Here is a 17144-nt window from a genome sequence, read left to right on the forward strand (position 1 = left end):
ACCAATTAAATTAAACACTTTATATATGTGTGATAAACTTTCCCTTTTTTCACGAGAGCCGCTTTACTACACGGATCTTGTTTACTGCATATCTGGTATTTTATTAATCAAAACAAAGTTTCAGAATTACACTGGGTATACTGCAGGACTGCATTAAAATTGATGTAAAATGTTCCCAGTCTATAGTCAAGTGAGACAAATAAAGGCTTTGTTGCTATAGTAGCAGAATATATTTTCAAATATATATGTTTTGTTGCCATGTGTCTTAAAGAAATAATGACATTAAAGATGAGTTTCTGTAAGATTTTTGTGAAACATACTACGTGACTATATTTGGTTATTCCCTTGGTACAACATCAGATATCTTGATTCCTGGACAAGTTACCAATACTTTGGCAAATATTGAATGTATCTCATTCAACCAATCAGGAAGAACATGTAAGTTTGGACAAAACCATAATCACAATAGAAAATTTGACTTGTTGAATGGTTATTTTTCACACACATTTTGCAAACACAACCATAGAGATTAACTTTGGAAGTGGATGCTATTAAGATGTTACTTTGATGCCAATAATATTTTACTTAATTTTCTTCTCCCTAGAGTTAGAACATTTCCTAAAGAGTCAACATTAGGGCATGATACCGTTAGGGCACTGATGTATTATGCCCTTAAAGTGTGGAGTGACATCACCCCATTGAACTTCCATGAAGTAGCGGGGAATAATGCAGATATTCAAATTGACTTTTCGAGGGCTGACCACAATGATGGCTACCCTTTTGATGGACCTGGTGGAACAGTAGCTCATGCTTTCTTTCCGGGTGAACATCACACCTCTGGGGATACGCACTTTGATGATGAAGAATTATGGACCTTCCGATCATCAGGTATGTCAGGGTAAGAGACTATAGCTAAAAGGTAATGAAAAACTATGTGTGGCTCAGGTACAGGAATCAATGATATTTTTTATTAATGGACTTGATGGACACATGTCTTTTTTCAGCCTATGTAACTATGAATTGAAGTTTGAACCCTATAAATGATTAGGTGAAGCCCTATTTTTAATAATAATAATTTTAACAAACACAACGTGTTTGCGTGGGATGTTTAATATCTACATGGCACATGTACAGAGTTTCTGTTCAATTAATAGACAAAGCATTAATATTAATTATATTAATTTTATTCATATTACTCAATATGTCCCATGCAGCCTTTACCTGTAGACAAAAAATAGTCAATTGTCTTTAAGAGAAGCTGCAGATTTATAGCTGAAATGCACTCCCTCTTATTTTCACACCATTTAAATTTATATTTAATCCTGTCTAGTAGTTCTAGTTCTAGTAATTACATACAAAATAAATGTATTACTTGTAGAAAGGTCTTTAATTTGCAAGTTCATTGTTATAACTAATATAACACAATCTAAAATTAGGATTTCCATTATCATTTCCTCCATTTAATTCTGTAAAGACACGCGATAGGCTAAAAAGTCTTTTGTTATTTTGTATGAATTCTGGAACACTTTACAAGTACATGTGATTTCTCAGAATGAAAAAGCAAATCCTGCTTTAGACTGACACTTTAAAGAAAATCTATCAGAACAAAGTCAGCTCAAATATGAACAGAACTCTCTTGTGCCAAAGAGCTCTCATGTAAGTAGATGAATCACGCCCAACTCTTTAACTTGTATTATGTGCTGGAGAGAAAGCACAGCATGATTACCATGGCACTATGACATGTTTATCTTGACTCAGGAACTAACCTAGCACCAAAAGAGATAAATAATAAAACTTTTAAAAAAAAATGATTCTGTTAATGAGCTACATGCAAGCTGTATAGTTACAGCCGTTAGTAAGTATTACGTTTCCTTAGAACATGAAAACAATTACTAAATTATTATTATTATATATTACCTCTTAAACATGGTTACTATGTTGGGATTAGTATATTAAAAAACTGTCTGTGGCTTCTAGAGCATTTTCATAGCAGAGGCGAGAGATATGTCCTATTTCATGCTCCTATGACATTATTCCCTATAATTCCAAAAGCCCTGGGCTTTTTAGAGATATTTCAAGACCATCACTGTCTATTGACAGATGAGTTAGAGCTTCCTCTCTGGAACTGGCTTGCAAGGTTTATTAGGGCTGGCATGAAGACATATCAGACTTCCTTCCCTTAGGTGAGAGGTGGCTAACATCTCTAATCTCTAAGTGGAAATCTCCATTAACAGTAGTTTAAACTCCAGCCACTGTCTAAGTAAGTAAGTTCTAACTAATAATTGAAAGACCTCAGGTTCAATGATAGGGCAGGGGTGGAAAGTCACAGCTGGACTAGCTACTTATGTATATACATTGGTCTTTACTATACATGATCCAACATTACTCACAAATCACTGTCCAAGACAATGAGCAACAGCTGCATTCAACACAGCTGTCTTTTGGAAAACCACTGAGATAGCTGCTGTGCACTTTAGTAGGGAGAGCTAAAAGACCCAAATTGTTGAGTGGGTTAGAATCCTCTATTGTGACTATAACCTGCCAATGCCATTTAAATATGGTTTCTGTGCTTCATTTTTGTTTGCTCAGAATTTCTTTCAAGATATTACATTCTTTTCTGCATCCAGATATTCATGGCATGGATCTGTTTGCCGTGGCAGTGCATGAGTTTGGCCACGCTATCGGACTTACTCATATATCTGACATGGAATCAATAATGAGGCCTTATTACCAAGGACCAGTGGGTGACCCTCTGAAGTATGATCTGCCCTACGATGATAAAGTTAGAATATGGCAATTGTATGGTGAGTTATTTTTGCTCTTTGCAACAATTATTTATTATACCATTATTAACTGTTAGTTCAAAGGACTAACAATAGAACCAGAGACCCCTACTCAAAAAACTGACAGTTCATAATTGTCCAATACTGCAATATCCTTTAGGCAGAAAACATAGATGTAGACAGCAGATAGAAACCAATATCCTGCCTTGTCTGCCCAAACTATTTTTACAACACAACTTCCATACAAGATTTTCTGTCCATGCTCATTATTGCTATGTGTCTCAACCCAATGATTTCTCTCCCACCAACTTTATGATGAATGCGCATGATGCACTATGCAGTTTATACTCATTTCTTTCTCTAAATCTGTATTTTCTCAAACAGTTCCCTAATTCTAAATCTTTTTTAGCTTCATAACACACCTTAACTGTTCTACCCACCCACTTTTATTGTATATAACATACACATCTATTCTGTTCCTTTATGAGTGATACACTTATATATGCTTGCACATGTATATAATTTTTTCATCATAATGTATACTGTAAGTTATATAGGGTTCATGAAAAATGCATAAATGCATTATCTTTGCTTCAGATCCTTCGCATTTTAAACTAAATGCTGCTGGTGAAATGAGAACCGGAGAATGAATTTGCAGAATATCCAATTAGTTTGTTGAATTATCAGCTTTCCGTTTTTTTCTGTCTGGGTGCGCTGGTTGTGAAATTAGTTTTTGAAGGAGATGCTGTGTCTTATTTTCTGTTCCAGTTTCCTACATGGCTTCTAATCCTTCACCCTCTCTCACCCCAGGAGTCCGAGAGTCTGTCTCCCCTACAGCAAAGCCAGAAATATCCAGAGCTGAAGATCATCCATTTCTGCCTGATCTGCCAGAGAACCGCTCTACCATACAGTAAGTGTCACTATTTAATGACAGCTGGCCTTGTGTCTGTCACCTACTTTTTTATAGTTATATTTCTGGGCACCTGAGGAGTTCCAAGCTCTAATGACAACCTGAACAATATATGTTTGCAGTACTGTGTGATTTTAATACGTATATTTTTACCCCCCCCCATAATCCTTGCATACAGAAGTATTAGGTAATTAAAGCCCTAGCATAGATAGCGATCCCAATAATGTATGGCTATATAAGGAATAGTAGTCTCTTGCTCTTAACTTTAAATTACAGAATACCAGACATTCTGTATTGTTCTGTTATGTCAACTAAGAAATAGGACTTAATGAAAAAAGGAGGAACGCTTAAAAGCATGTTTACTTCTGTCAATTACAATCCATTATTCCTATCAAGTTTGCAAACATATCCATGATCTGTTGAAAAAAATCGCCCCATTCCCTGCCCATTGCATGAAATGTAAAAGCGAGATTTGCCATAGTGCCCATAAGAAACTGTGAAGGGCTGCAACTCAAAATAGCTGTGCAATGTGCAGTGCCAATCAAAAACCTTTTCATCTATGACCGTTTTCTCAGTCTGGTTTGGATTAAGGATATAATATTAATCTAAAGAAATATCCTGTATTTTATCTCTGAGCCTAAATTATTTTAGATAAATAATTAAAAATGAGACATTATACCACCACAATAGTCAATCAAGATATTATTGTGAAAATATACCCTACAGTATATCTATATGATCTGTGCAGTGCAAAAGATAAAACAGAGAAATTATCTTCGAAACATGGAATGATATAAAATATAGGGCTGCAACTAACGATTATTTTAATAATCAATTAGTTGGCCGATTATTTTTTCCATTAATCGGATAAAAAAATGCAATTTTTTTAAATTTAAAATAATGTAATAAAAAACGTACAATTTACACTTTCATCTCTTTATTGTAATGGCCTCTCTCTCTCTATTTACCTTCTTATTTTACTGACATAATAATAAAAGCTACAAGAACCCAAACACAGTGTTTCTCAAACTAGGTTTTAATACAAAGTTATTAGTAAATATTAATTCATATGTTAACTATTTTTCATATTTAATAAAAACTATGAGAAAAAAAGCCTTGTTTATATTTTCTTTTATTTACCAAACTGCCCCCAGTTATCCACATCTGACCCCCAGCTTGCCTAATACCTCCTATATGCCAGAGATTCCACTGTACCCCCTGATATGCCACTGTGCCCCCGATATGCCTTATACTCCTTATATGCCAGTGATATGCAACTGAGCCCCCTGATATACCTTTTACCCCCAGATATGTCTTATGCCCCCCCTGATATGCCTAATATCGATATAACTTATACCCCCTATATGCCACTGTGCCCCCTGATATGCCTTATAACTTCCAATATGCCACTCGCCCCCATTTATGCCTTATACCTCCCTATATGCCACTGTTCTCCCTGATATGCCACTCCGCCCCCCATAAATGCCCTGCACCACCCTGAAATTCATTATAATCCCTGATTCACCACTCTCCCTCCCCCATACACCACTCTGCCCCCCCTGATATGCCTAATATCGATATGCCTTATACCCCCTATATCCCTGAAATTCATAATACCCCCCATACACCACTATAACTCACCCATACACCACTCTGGCTCCTCCCCCTCCCATACACCACTCTGCCTCCTCCCCCCTCCCATACTCCACTCTGCCTCCTCCCCCCTCCCATAATCCACTCTGCCTCCTCCCCCCTCCCATACACCACTCTGGCTCCTCCCCCTCCCATACACCACTTTGGCTCCTCCCCTCCCATACACCACTTTGGCTCCTCCCCTCCCATACTCCACTTTGGCTCCTCCCCCTCCCATACTCCACTCTGCCTCCTCCCCCCTCCCATACTCCACTCTGCCTCCTCTCCCCTCCCATACTCCACTCTGCCTCCTGTCAGCAACGGAGGTTCACAAGACACCAGGGAGCCGGGTAGACATCGTTGACAACGATTTTCATTATCGATTATTATCGATTTTATCGATTAGTTGTTTCAGCCCTATTATTATTATTATTATTGTCTTTGTTTTTTAGACCAAGGAAAGATGAGCCTGACAGATGCAACACACATTTTGACGCTGTAGCTCAGATCCGTGGAGAAACCTTCTTTTTCAAAGGTAAAAGCAGTAGACAAAGGAAAAGGGTACTGCCATTGTTTGTTTTAATGTTTACATATTTTTAAGTAAAATTATTTGTCAGACAAAATTTGTTTTATAAAAATGAGTTTTACCTGAATTAAACTAAGAATAGAATATCACTTGGTCAGAAAAAGTGGTGCTTTGATACAATAAAATGAGTCTTGGAATTATAGAAGGAGCATTGATTCAGAGATAATGTTTTTATCTTTCTAAACGTCTCTAAAGAGAAGCTCATTTTGATACCATCTGTTCTTTATTTCATGGAGCTCCAGAATTAAAAAATCTTAAATATCGACTGTCTTCCTAGGGGGACATGTAACCTTTGATTCATTAACCCATAATTATTTGCCGTTTTTTTTTTACAGGGAAGTATTTCTGGAGACTTGCAAGGAATAAGCATTTGGTCTCCCTCCAGCCAGCCCAGATCCATCGTTTCTGGCGGGGACTACCTCTCAACATGGATAGTGTGGATGCTGTTTATGAGAGAACAACCGATCATAACATTGTCTTCTTCAAAGGTAAGAAACACTGATACCAGCATTTGTAGATTTATTATTCGGTAATACTAGCATACTTGGACACTCAAAGACTTTCCTGCGAATCGGAGTAATCTTGATTATGGTTACTGGTTTTGTGTCTGATTTTTTCAACCTCTGCAACTGTTCCTGGTGGTGTGCCTGCATCACTGGGTTATGATTATGTTACAGAATGTGGGCCCAAAGAGTCAGAGACTTACCCCATGGTGTGTATACAGTGAGGTTGAAAAACAAGTGTCTGCAGGACAGCTATACAAGAGAGGCACAGGTGTACCTCTCATATTTGTGGAATAAGATTTCAGAGAGTCAGTATGCAAGAGTAGTTAAAAGAGACAGTGAGAGACAAGGGGAAGAAAGGTAGACTAATGTGTCATCACAGCATAGAGGCAGTACCAGAATCCAAGAGAAGATACCACTCTTCAAGAGAGATTATGATTTCTATTTATTTTTAAAATTATCATGGGAAAAAAGCTTAGAAGGCTAATTTAGAGACACAGGATGATAATTGTTAGAAAAATGCTTATGTTATTGTAAATATTATTGCTGACAAAGACATAAGAAAGTAGAAAATGTGTAGTCTATGATATATGCCAACACATCTACTCTATGTTATTCTATATATATATATATATATATATATATATAATGTGCAAAGGGTCAAGTCTAGGCCATTCTTAATTATGCAGCTTAAGAGGCGTAACCTGCTTGAAAAGTAACCAATCAGAATGATGCATGCTATTAGAAGTAGATAAGAGGTTATATAAACCATGTAATCTAAACGTGTAATCAGACAACGCTTCGATGTATGTGTGTTGTGTGCCTTGTCTCGATTATTCTGAGGAGAATTCGACCATTAATTCAGCCAACAATAATAAAAGTAGAAATTAGATATATAGGGCTGCGAGAAAGGGAAGTGATTATTGAAACAAAGTAAGTTTGTTGAGTAAAATGGAGCAGTGGTATAGGAAAGAAATACGACTTTGTATGAAGTCCTTACATGTGATTTAACCCACAACTGATCAGTAGTACAAGAGCACCTTTGGAGGTATCAGGTCTGTTTGAAGTTACATGGCAAAGGTGGAAGGTGTGGGGGTGGTGGACAACAGCAAGAGCAATCTCACTTATGGTTGAGGCTAGAGCATGATTGCTCTGGGCTGTGGCAGCATCAGGGGAGGGTGATGTAGAGATGTTGGAAAGAAGAGGTATTTTAGTTGGATCATCAGTGAGGATTTTGACATCACATAGGATTAGAGCCATGCAGCAGAGTGATCAATTAATTAGGATATATATCATCCACCTGTTAGGGATATTAATGAGACAAAATAGGCAAAACCAATATTTTATCACACACGCAAAATAACGACGCTACCAAATATTGTAGAACCACATCCACAATGTTAATTAAGGAGATACCCTATATTTTATCTCCGATCCTAAATTCTTTCAGATCGCCGAAAATTATAATTCAAATTAGATATATATCACAACGATAGTCAATCAAAATTATTATTTATTGTAAACAAAATTTATAAAATATATATATGAGTCACACAGTGCATAATATAAAACACAAAATTCTTAAAACATGTCAAATTGAATTAATTCCAAATACAGTATATTATCGAAATTAAATATGAATTACTACTTTGAGTCTAACACAATTCATTTCCAGTCCACTCAGCAACCAAAATAATAATATTCAGGGCAGTAATAAAAAGATCACTAACTCTATCTATATATTAGTTCTACTAATATGACAAAATAAGAGTATTAGTGAAGTTGCTAATAGATGCAAATGATGTCAAACTTCATCTACAGGTAAAAATACCTTTTCATTATTGTCATTATCACGGGTTATAAGCTGCAGTCTCACAAGCCGTTATATACAATAACGTCAAATACTTGCTATTTCCCAGAAGAAGGGAATTCTATATGAAGAAGACAAAATTCACCTCTATTCAGAATAATAAAACAATTATAATTACCACCACTTTTTGCTGTGATCCAACTGGTCCTTGTAGAAATTAATTCAGGTTCAGTGGCAAGAAATTAAGTGGGAAAAAAATATAACTTTCTAAAAGTTATATAGGTTAGGACGCAAAGTAACTCTAAGAGTAAAATTATGGTGCCAGGATGTTAAGATTCCAATTCTCTGAGGTAAATTCGGTGAATTAGTCCGTCAGGATCCAATTTGTTCCAGGGTCCCTTTGTTTCAGGGTGAGTTCAGGTGGGTTCTTAGGGTCAGTCCCCAATTATTAAAGACCTAAGCTTTTAAAGACAGGACTTATTATCATAGCCTCCACCTCTTGATTGGAATTCTTAAAATTAGGACTTCTACTCATATTTACACCGTTGTGGTTTCTTAATTTACCTGTAAGAGACACTCTGGTCTAAGAAATAACTTAAGACCATTACATATGCGTTTGGAATTTATTCATGGTCACCCTTATCTTTAGATGTTACCTCCTAGATAGTAAATCAGGTCTTTGTAGTCACCCATATCTCCAGACGTTGCCTCCTAGGTAGTACATTAGGTTTTGGTGGTCTTACGATGTATCCCCCATTCCAATTTACATTCCTAAAGATATGCAGTGTCTACTCCTTAACTTTCTCATGGAAGATAACTTAATTGGATCATATATACTGAAGCATCTATATACATGAATACTTCTTTGTTCTCAATTATAGAGGGAACAAAGACAGAAAGAAATAATCACTATATTATTAAGTAAAATAAAATGGCTTTGACTCCATTTTGTGCTCATGTAAAATACAGTATATATAGAATACATGTTTTCCATCATAAAATATCTGACACACCACACATGACAAGTGGAGATAAGAGATGGATAGAGTGGACCTCAAAGAAAGAGAAAGACAGAACTGGTGGTGGATACAGTGTGAAGAGAGAAGGATGTCCACACCTCCTCCTATATCTCTCTAGGTATAGTGGCTGAACTGTAAACTACCTTATGAAAAGAGGAGAAAGGGAGGTACATGAAGAAAGTTTGATGTCATTTTGAGTAAAATGAGAAGTATATTAAGCAGAATATCTGGTAATGCCAAAAGTGAAGGTGCTGCAGTTTCCCTCCAGTTTAATTCTGTTTAATCTAGTATCTGTCCATTTGTGATAGACAATGTTCACATGGTGAATTGGTAAATTTATGGGACTGCTTGCAGGTGATTAGATGAGTTGAATACCTACAGGAATCAAATGGTTAATGCCTAGTCTAACAAATACAATCAAGCTATACAGGAGGGGAAAAAAAGTGAACCCTTTGAAATCAGCAAGATAGGGACAGAAATGGAGACATGCCAAGCTAAACAGGGGATAAAAGGAGGGAATAAGGAGTTTATTGTAGATCAATTACAGTGTAGACGTACCAAGCAAAACAGGGAGTTAAAGCAGGAAATTAGGGTGGACCAGTTGCATTTGGCATGAGGTAAACTTAGAAATGATATCACATAGGTGTGGAGAGAGTAAAAAGAACTATAGATTAAGTCAAGTAGACAGTATGACAACACTGGTGGAATATTTGTGCTACAAATGCCTTAACAATTCAAGATTGCCTAATAGTTTAAAATGGAGCCTGGTCAAGGGTCTGAAAATGTAAATAATTAGCAATGCCCTGTGACTTCATTTCAGTTATTTTATATTATATTCTTTAGGCATGTTGCCAAAATTGTATATTCAGATGAAAAGAAAAGCTAGATAAGGTCATTCTTTACAAGTTAAGCTTCTATGGGGAAACAGAGACCAAGCCTTATCTACATGAAAGATGGCATAAAGTAGAAACACCAAATCGGTAGAAGAATATGCCCAAAATAAATTGGAAAAAAGTAAAGTAAAAACGTGGCATAGACAGAAAGCTTTACCCAGAATACTAGGGCTGAAACAATGAATCGATAAAATCGATAATAATCGATAACGGAAATCGTTGTCGACGATTTCCGTTATCGATTAATCGAGTGATCGATTCGTTGTTGGAGCACTCGGCTCCTTTTACTTACCTCCGCGAGCGTTCCCCGCTTCTGCTACACCCTCTGCAGTCTCCGCCTTCTTTTAGTTACGGATGTGACGCGTTCCGGAGGTAAGTATTCTTCATGTCTGTGCGAATCGCTCTGTGCGAGTGGCTCCATTCGCACAGAGCGATTCGCGGGGGTGGGGGTGGGGTTTCAGGGGATGCAGGGCAGGGTGTGAGTGTGGGGGCAGGGCAGGAGACTGGGTGCAGGGCAGAGTGGGGGTGGGGATGCAGGGTGTGAGTGTGGGTGCAGGGCAGAGTGGGGTGGGGATCCAGGGCAGGGTGTGAGTGTGGGTGCAGGGCAGAGTGGGTGCAGGGCAGAGTGGGTGCAGGGTGTGAGTGTGGGGGCAGGGCTGGGTGCAGGGCAGAGTTGGAGACTGGGTGCAGGGGCACAGTGCAAAGTGCTGGGTGCAAAGTGCCAGGGCTGGGTGCAAAGTGCCAGGGCTGGGGCAAAGTGCTGGGTGCAAAGTGCCAGGGCTGGGTGCAAAGTTATGGGTGCAAAGTGCCAGGGCTGGGTGCAAAGTTCTGGGTGCAAAGTGCCAGGGCTGGGGCAAAGAGCTGAGTGCTGGGTGCAAAGTGCCAGGGCTGGGTGCAAAGTGCTGGGTGCAAAGTGCTGGGTGCAAAGTGCCAGGGCTGGGGCAAAGTTTCTTGAACAGTAATAGTCCACCTCTTTTCAGAATGTTTGGGGTTATTTTGTTTCATAAATATTGTGTTTGGGTTCTTGTACTTTGAAAATATTGTTTTTTATTACATCATAACAAAATAAGAATGTTAATGTAAATTTTAAGTTGTTTTTTAACATCCAGTTCATTAAATTATTTTAAATAAACGAAAAATTTGCATATTGTTTTTTTTTATCCGATTAATCGATTAATCGAAAAAATTATCGGCCAACTAATCGATTATTAAAATAATCGTTAGTTGCAGCCCTACAGAATACAATCCGAGGAATAAGTATGTGAAATTTTATAGCAGAGAGATGAACAGGCAGACGAGGTGGGCTAAGTGATTATTTATGGTTCTTAAAATTGCATTTTCTTATGTAATTAAACACTCATACTTCTTATAACTCTTCTGTACGAATGCTTTTTTAGTGAGTCTTTTGAATTGATCACAATTTCCCACCTCCTCTCCCATGGCTTTTTTTTAGGAGATCGGTACTGGGTTTTCAAAGATAATAACGTGGAGGAAGGATACCCTCGTCCAGTCACAGACTTTGGATTGCCTCTGGGGGGTGTAGATGCTGCCTTCTGCTGGTCCCACAATGATAAAACATATTTCTTTAAGGACAACCATTTCTGGTGCTATGATGACCACAAGCACAGAATGGATGAAGGTTATCCCGTGGAGACCACAATGTGGAGGGGTATCCCAAGCACCCTGGATGATGCTATGGGTTGGTCAGATGGTAAGTACATGTCATTAGTCTATAGAATGCAAACCCACTGTTATGATGTCAAAAAGTTTCAAGCATATTTACTACATGGATAAAAAAACTATTCCCAAAACACTAAAGGCAACAGTTAGTGGCAACTGAGTGCAGTATTTCTTCAGTGCCCCCTCATTACAAAAACACCCTCATATACTAATGTGCAAACTCGCTCTAACACCAACTCACTCTTAACACCATATACATTATCTCCCTTGCACCACTAACCCTAGGCTCACCCCTGACACTCTTAACCCCTTGACAACAAGTGACCTACCAGGCACGTCTTGGAAATACATCCCCTTAAGGACAATTGATGTGCCAAGCACATCATTGGGTTATACGAGACTAGAAAGCAATCAACTATTGCTTTCTTCTCTTATCTGGTGTTGCTGCAATGTCTCGATATCAACTGTCACCTATTAAGCTCAGCCAGTGTTGCTGTAGTGCCTCTATAACATACACCAACACACTCAAGCTAACACACACACATGTTGACACCATCTACTAACACCATACATTAACATACCCATAAGCTGACACACTCATGCTAACAAAATATACTAAAATGCTACACTATAACACTGTACATTAACTCATACACGCTAACAGCTTAGACTCTCTCACACGCTAACCCCATACACTAACACACACACTTTACCATCATACAGTAAAACACATGTAACACCATACACTTTCATACATAAATATTACTCTAACACCATACAATTACACATAAAGACACACACACATTTTAACACCATGCACTCATAAAATTAATTTAAGGCCATATACTAACCTACACTCACTCTACCACCATGCATTTACACACACACATGCATGCATACACCCTTACTCTAACACATATATACACACAATAACACCATATAATTTCGATACATACACACTCAAACACCACACACTTACAAATACATACACACATTAACACCATACACTTACAATGTACTAGCACAATACACTCATACAAACACAGACAGATTCAAACTAAAACCATACACGTAGACATACATACATGCATACATACATAGCAGCACTCACACTCAAACACCATACACTTACACATATGCATACATACACACACACTCAAACACCACACACTTACACATACATTACACACACTAACACCATAGACTTACACTTACGTACCGTACATACATACACACGCTCACTATACACATACATACACTGACACACATGGTAAATTATGAGGTTTTTCTTATGAAGCAGAATTGGCTAAGATGAGCTCTTTCTACTTGCAGGTTCTATATATTTCTTTAAAGGAAGAGAATACTGGAAAGTAGTTGATAGTAACATGGAGTCTGAGCAAGGTTACCCACAACCCATTGCAAGAGACTGGCTGGTATGCAGTGATATGCAGGCAGATGGTCCAAACTCTGAAAGCAGTAGAACTGGTGCCCGTCCGAGACAAGGGCTGCAAGATGAAAGCAGATCAGAGAATGGGTATGAGGTCTGTTCTTGTACATCGTCAGCAGACTCCCTCTGTATCAACAGATCTACTAAGTTCGCACTGACTCTGACAATAATCCACCTGTTCACAGCAGCCTTGATAACGTTCCTATGATGGTGTAGCAAGACTCTCCTTTGAACAAGAGACTAATGAGTCCATCAAAATGATCCCACCAGAGCCACACTTATGTTGGCCAAACATTCCGAGGAACTTGGAAGTGAAAGATACCAAATTCTCCATGAGAAATCAAGTTGTTTTTTTTTTTCTTTTTAAGATGTCCTGTAAACCAGTGCTCTAATTATTGGAAAAAGTAAAGGGAACTACTCCATGAGCCAATATATGAGCAGTGAATAGAGAAAAGAAAGTCCATACAGTACATATTATAAATGCAAACCAGTCTGTAATTGACTGTGTCTGAGGAGTGTCTTACCTGAGCTCATTAGTTCTAAAAATGTTACCAAAGTCTATGTTGCTGTTGAGCATAGCCACATTACCCATGGTAATAATGCCAAAAAATGAAGATTGCAGTGCGTGATAAGATTTTTTCTGTTGACTAATATTTATATTAGGATATAGGATGTTTTTTAATAGCATCTACCCTTTGTCAGGCATGATAAATCCGGGTTGATACTCTCAGAACCAAGTTCTATAAACGAAATGTTAGCTCAACAAAAAAAATAGAAGATATTACCGCAAACTGCAATACTCTTTTTTTTATTTATGCCAAAGTCTATGAAATCCTTTAACAAGTGTACAAGGTGCAGGAAATTGTGCAGTGTTTTTTTTTTTTTATATTTTTGGCCTCAAGTCTGTAGGGTTAGCACTTAGTTACCGTTATTGTTTCACACTGAGAGCTGGATTGCATTATTAGTGGTATATGTATCACTGTTTTTGTTTTTTTTGTTTTTCAGAATCATTATTCTGTTTCTAAAAATGGGTGGTAATATGCCTTACTAAATGACTACCATAAGTTCTACCCCTTGACAGATACTTCAGGCACATTTTTTTATACAAAACCTTAAGTATAGACTTTAAGTTGGGTACATGGATGATATTGTTTGCTTTGGTGCAAGTCACTGCATAGATATTGAAAACTATAAATTAAAGCTGCATTATGTCCATCTCTGAGGCTGCTATATCAGCAGCTGGCTAGTCCCACCAGTGCCCTCAAACCCATAAGGGTCAACACAGGAAGTAGAAACGGGAATAATGTTGGTTTTCCTCATGGTAGTAGAAAGTACAATAAGAAAATTCAAGCACACCAACAATGCTAAGACTATTTGGGTACAATGTGTTTTAATAACTCCACAACCTCATGACTATCACTTTATCAGCATCATGACAGAATTATCTTTCTTAGAGAAAAAAAGATCTTTATAAAAATGATGTTTAGATAAGTGTGCCTATAAAATGCAGTTAAAGGGGGAAGCGTTATCAGTTACTCATAACAGGTCTACTGCATCTATGCAAATATGTGAGACTTTGGTAATCCAAACAAAGCTTACAAAGCGTTAGTTTGGTGGTGTGCCTTGGGTCCAATTTACTATATAGGCAGCAAACAGCACTTTTCAAGTGGATGATGCCTGTGATCTTTTAGGCTATTCTAGTTCACTCATGAAGATACAAAGTGTCTACAATCACAAAGAAATGTTGGCAATAGGCATTGTTGTGCAGCAGACTAAGTGTTTTCTAAGCAGCGATCAAACTATTTACACCAACCAAAAGATATCATCCAAGATGTGAGTTAATTGAACTCAATAACGTGAAAAGGAAAAACTCAATATGTAGTCCCTCGGTTATTTTTCCAGAATGTAATGTCTAGGTTATGAGGGATTTATTCACTAAGCTAGCACTTCAATATTCCAACTTATTTAACTAGCCCAGCAGCAAAATCTCCTGACAAAATCACCAAATGCAACACACTATTTCAATTAATTCTGAGAGATGTATGCCCAGAGGAAGAAAAATGTGATTTGGTCTCTTGATTGAAACTCTTCAATTAATTTGCCCTTTAGTAAAGAGATCTCTGATATACAATGCACTCAATTTAAAAACAAATTAATGAATTTTTGTTTGGTTAAGTATAAAACAGCTGCTTTCCTGAACTATCCAAGTAATTTGAGCACTGCCACAAGTAAACTCTGTAATATTGCTTCTTTGGATAATTGATGAGTTGTACAATAAAGAGGCACATCTTGTTTACACCTAAGAGGCATAAGAGTGATTTTCTCATAAGGTATGACACTCTGAGGCTGCTGAGGTATTCTTCAATCACATCCCAGTTAAGTATATCTTGCAGGGTAGTAAATAACTGCTTTATATCACTGTAAGGTCAACATATCTATGTGAGGACAACATATATATTAATCGGCATTCATTGTATGATTCAGAATGTAATCACTTAAAAGCTGGAATAATATGTATGTTAACAGAAAATGTGTTTAGAGATTAAACTATGAAAATACACGCTGTCAATATGTCATAATCACATATAAAGTCTGGTCAAAGCTCTGTCCCACATCTATGCCTAGAGTACCAGCTACATAAGAGGTACAACCAGCCAGCCACATATCTCCAATGTGGTGAAAGTCTGAGACCTATACTAAGCAGTAACCTAAAGCTGACCTTGTCAGACCTAAAACACAAATAGCTGAATTTCATTTGTACAGGTGCCTCAAAATACTGTAATACTGTAATATCTAAATGATATATCTTGTTTTATCTTGGAGATTTTATTAAGGAGAATCCATAAATGAATATACTCTGAATATCTTTTGACACTTAGACAAGACACTTTCTGCTCAACTGGAGCAATGCATTTAGGCGTTTTTAACTTGGACAAGTTGAAATCAAAACAAGACATGCATGGTTATTTTTGGAAGGTTGAAGGTAAAGCTATTTCAAGACTGTCATGCCACTTCCCTGGTTTCCTATTGTTATGAACCCTGCTTTATTATAAAACAATATGTTCATTATTCTTGCAAAGGAGGTAGACTTCATTCCCTGAGCTTACTGGAAGCATAAATCCCCAAATGTTGTCGTAACCATGGTCACTAAACTAATCTACTAAAAGGTTTGTTTACTTCTTAAATGATGGGATTTTTTTATTGACTTTTTTTTATTATGCCACTATCAAACTAAGGATAAGCTGCAGTTGAGGTAAGAGGGAAGGAGGGGGAGGGGGAGGTAGGGGTATGCATGTATGATGATGTATGTTAGAGTGTTAGAGTGTTTGTATGTGAGCATGTATGTATGTGTGTCAGCATGAATGCGTATGTATAAATGTGTGAGCAGGCACTGTTAAGCTGTTTGGGGACAAAGATGGCAGAGACAAGCTGTTTGGCAACAAATATGTCACTGCTAAGCTGTTTAGGCACAAATATGGCACTGTTGAAGCGTTTTGGGGGGAAAAATTGCATTGTTAAGCTGTTCCCTTACGAAAAAATTACTGCAGTTTTTCTGAAGTAATACTGCAGTTTTTTGGACATGAAAAAACGGCAATACTGCACTTTTACTGCACATTTACTGCAGTATTACTGCACATTTACTGCACTTTTACTGCATTTGTACTTCACTGTACTGCCGTTTTACTGCAGTTATTTTTGTACGGAAGTGCAAATGCAATAAAGCTGCAGTACATTGAAGTACAACTGTAGGTTTGCAATATAAAAAAAAAGTGCAGTAAAACTGCAGTACAGTGAAGTACAAATGCAGTAAAACTGCAGTAAATGTGCAGTAATACTGCAGTAAAAGTGCAGTATTGCAGTTTGTTCATGTCCTTTTTCGT

The 17144-nt window shown here is 37.5% G+C and overlaps 1 protein-coding gene across 1 annotated transcript in view; it reads left to right on the forward strand.

Annotated features, from left to right (window-relative positions):
* LOC149289168 (matrix metalloproteinase-17-like) overlaps nucleotides 1-13471 on the forward strand; it is a 66163-nt gene extending 52692 nt beyond the window's left edge. Inside the window, exons 4-10 of the mRNA XM_089491078.1 lie at nucleotides 605-888; nucleotides 2628-2804; nucleotides 3594-3693; nucleotides 5778-5860; nucleotides 6247-6399; nucleotides 11590-11847; nucleotides 13149-13471. Of these exons, the coding sequence (XP_089347204.1) occupies nucleotides 605-888; nucleotides 2628-2804; nucleotides 3594-3693; nucleotides 5778-5860; nucleotides 6247-6399; nucleotides 11590-11847; nucleotides 13149-13471 (1378 nt within the window). The remainder of the gene's footprint in view (nucleotides 1-604; nucleotides 889-2627; nucleotides 2805-3593; nucleotides 3694-5777; nucleotides 5861-6246; nucleotides 6400-11589; nucleotides 11848-13148) is intronic.
* Nucleotides 13472-17144: the final 3673 nt, after the last annotated feature.

This window comes from Sceloporus occidentalis, unplaced genomic scaffold (assembly GCF_023333645.1).
Source record: "Sceloporus occidentalis isolate IW3139 unplaced genomic scaffold, rSceOcc1.0.p SCAF_48, whole genome shotgun sequence".
Lineage (NCBI taxonomy): Eukaryota > Metazoa > Chordata > Lepidosauria > Squamata > Phrynosomatidae > Sceloporus > Sceloporus occidentalis.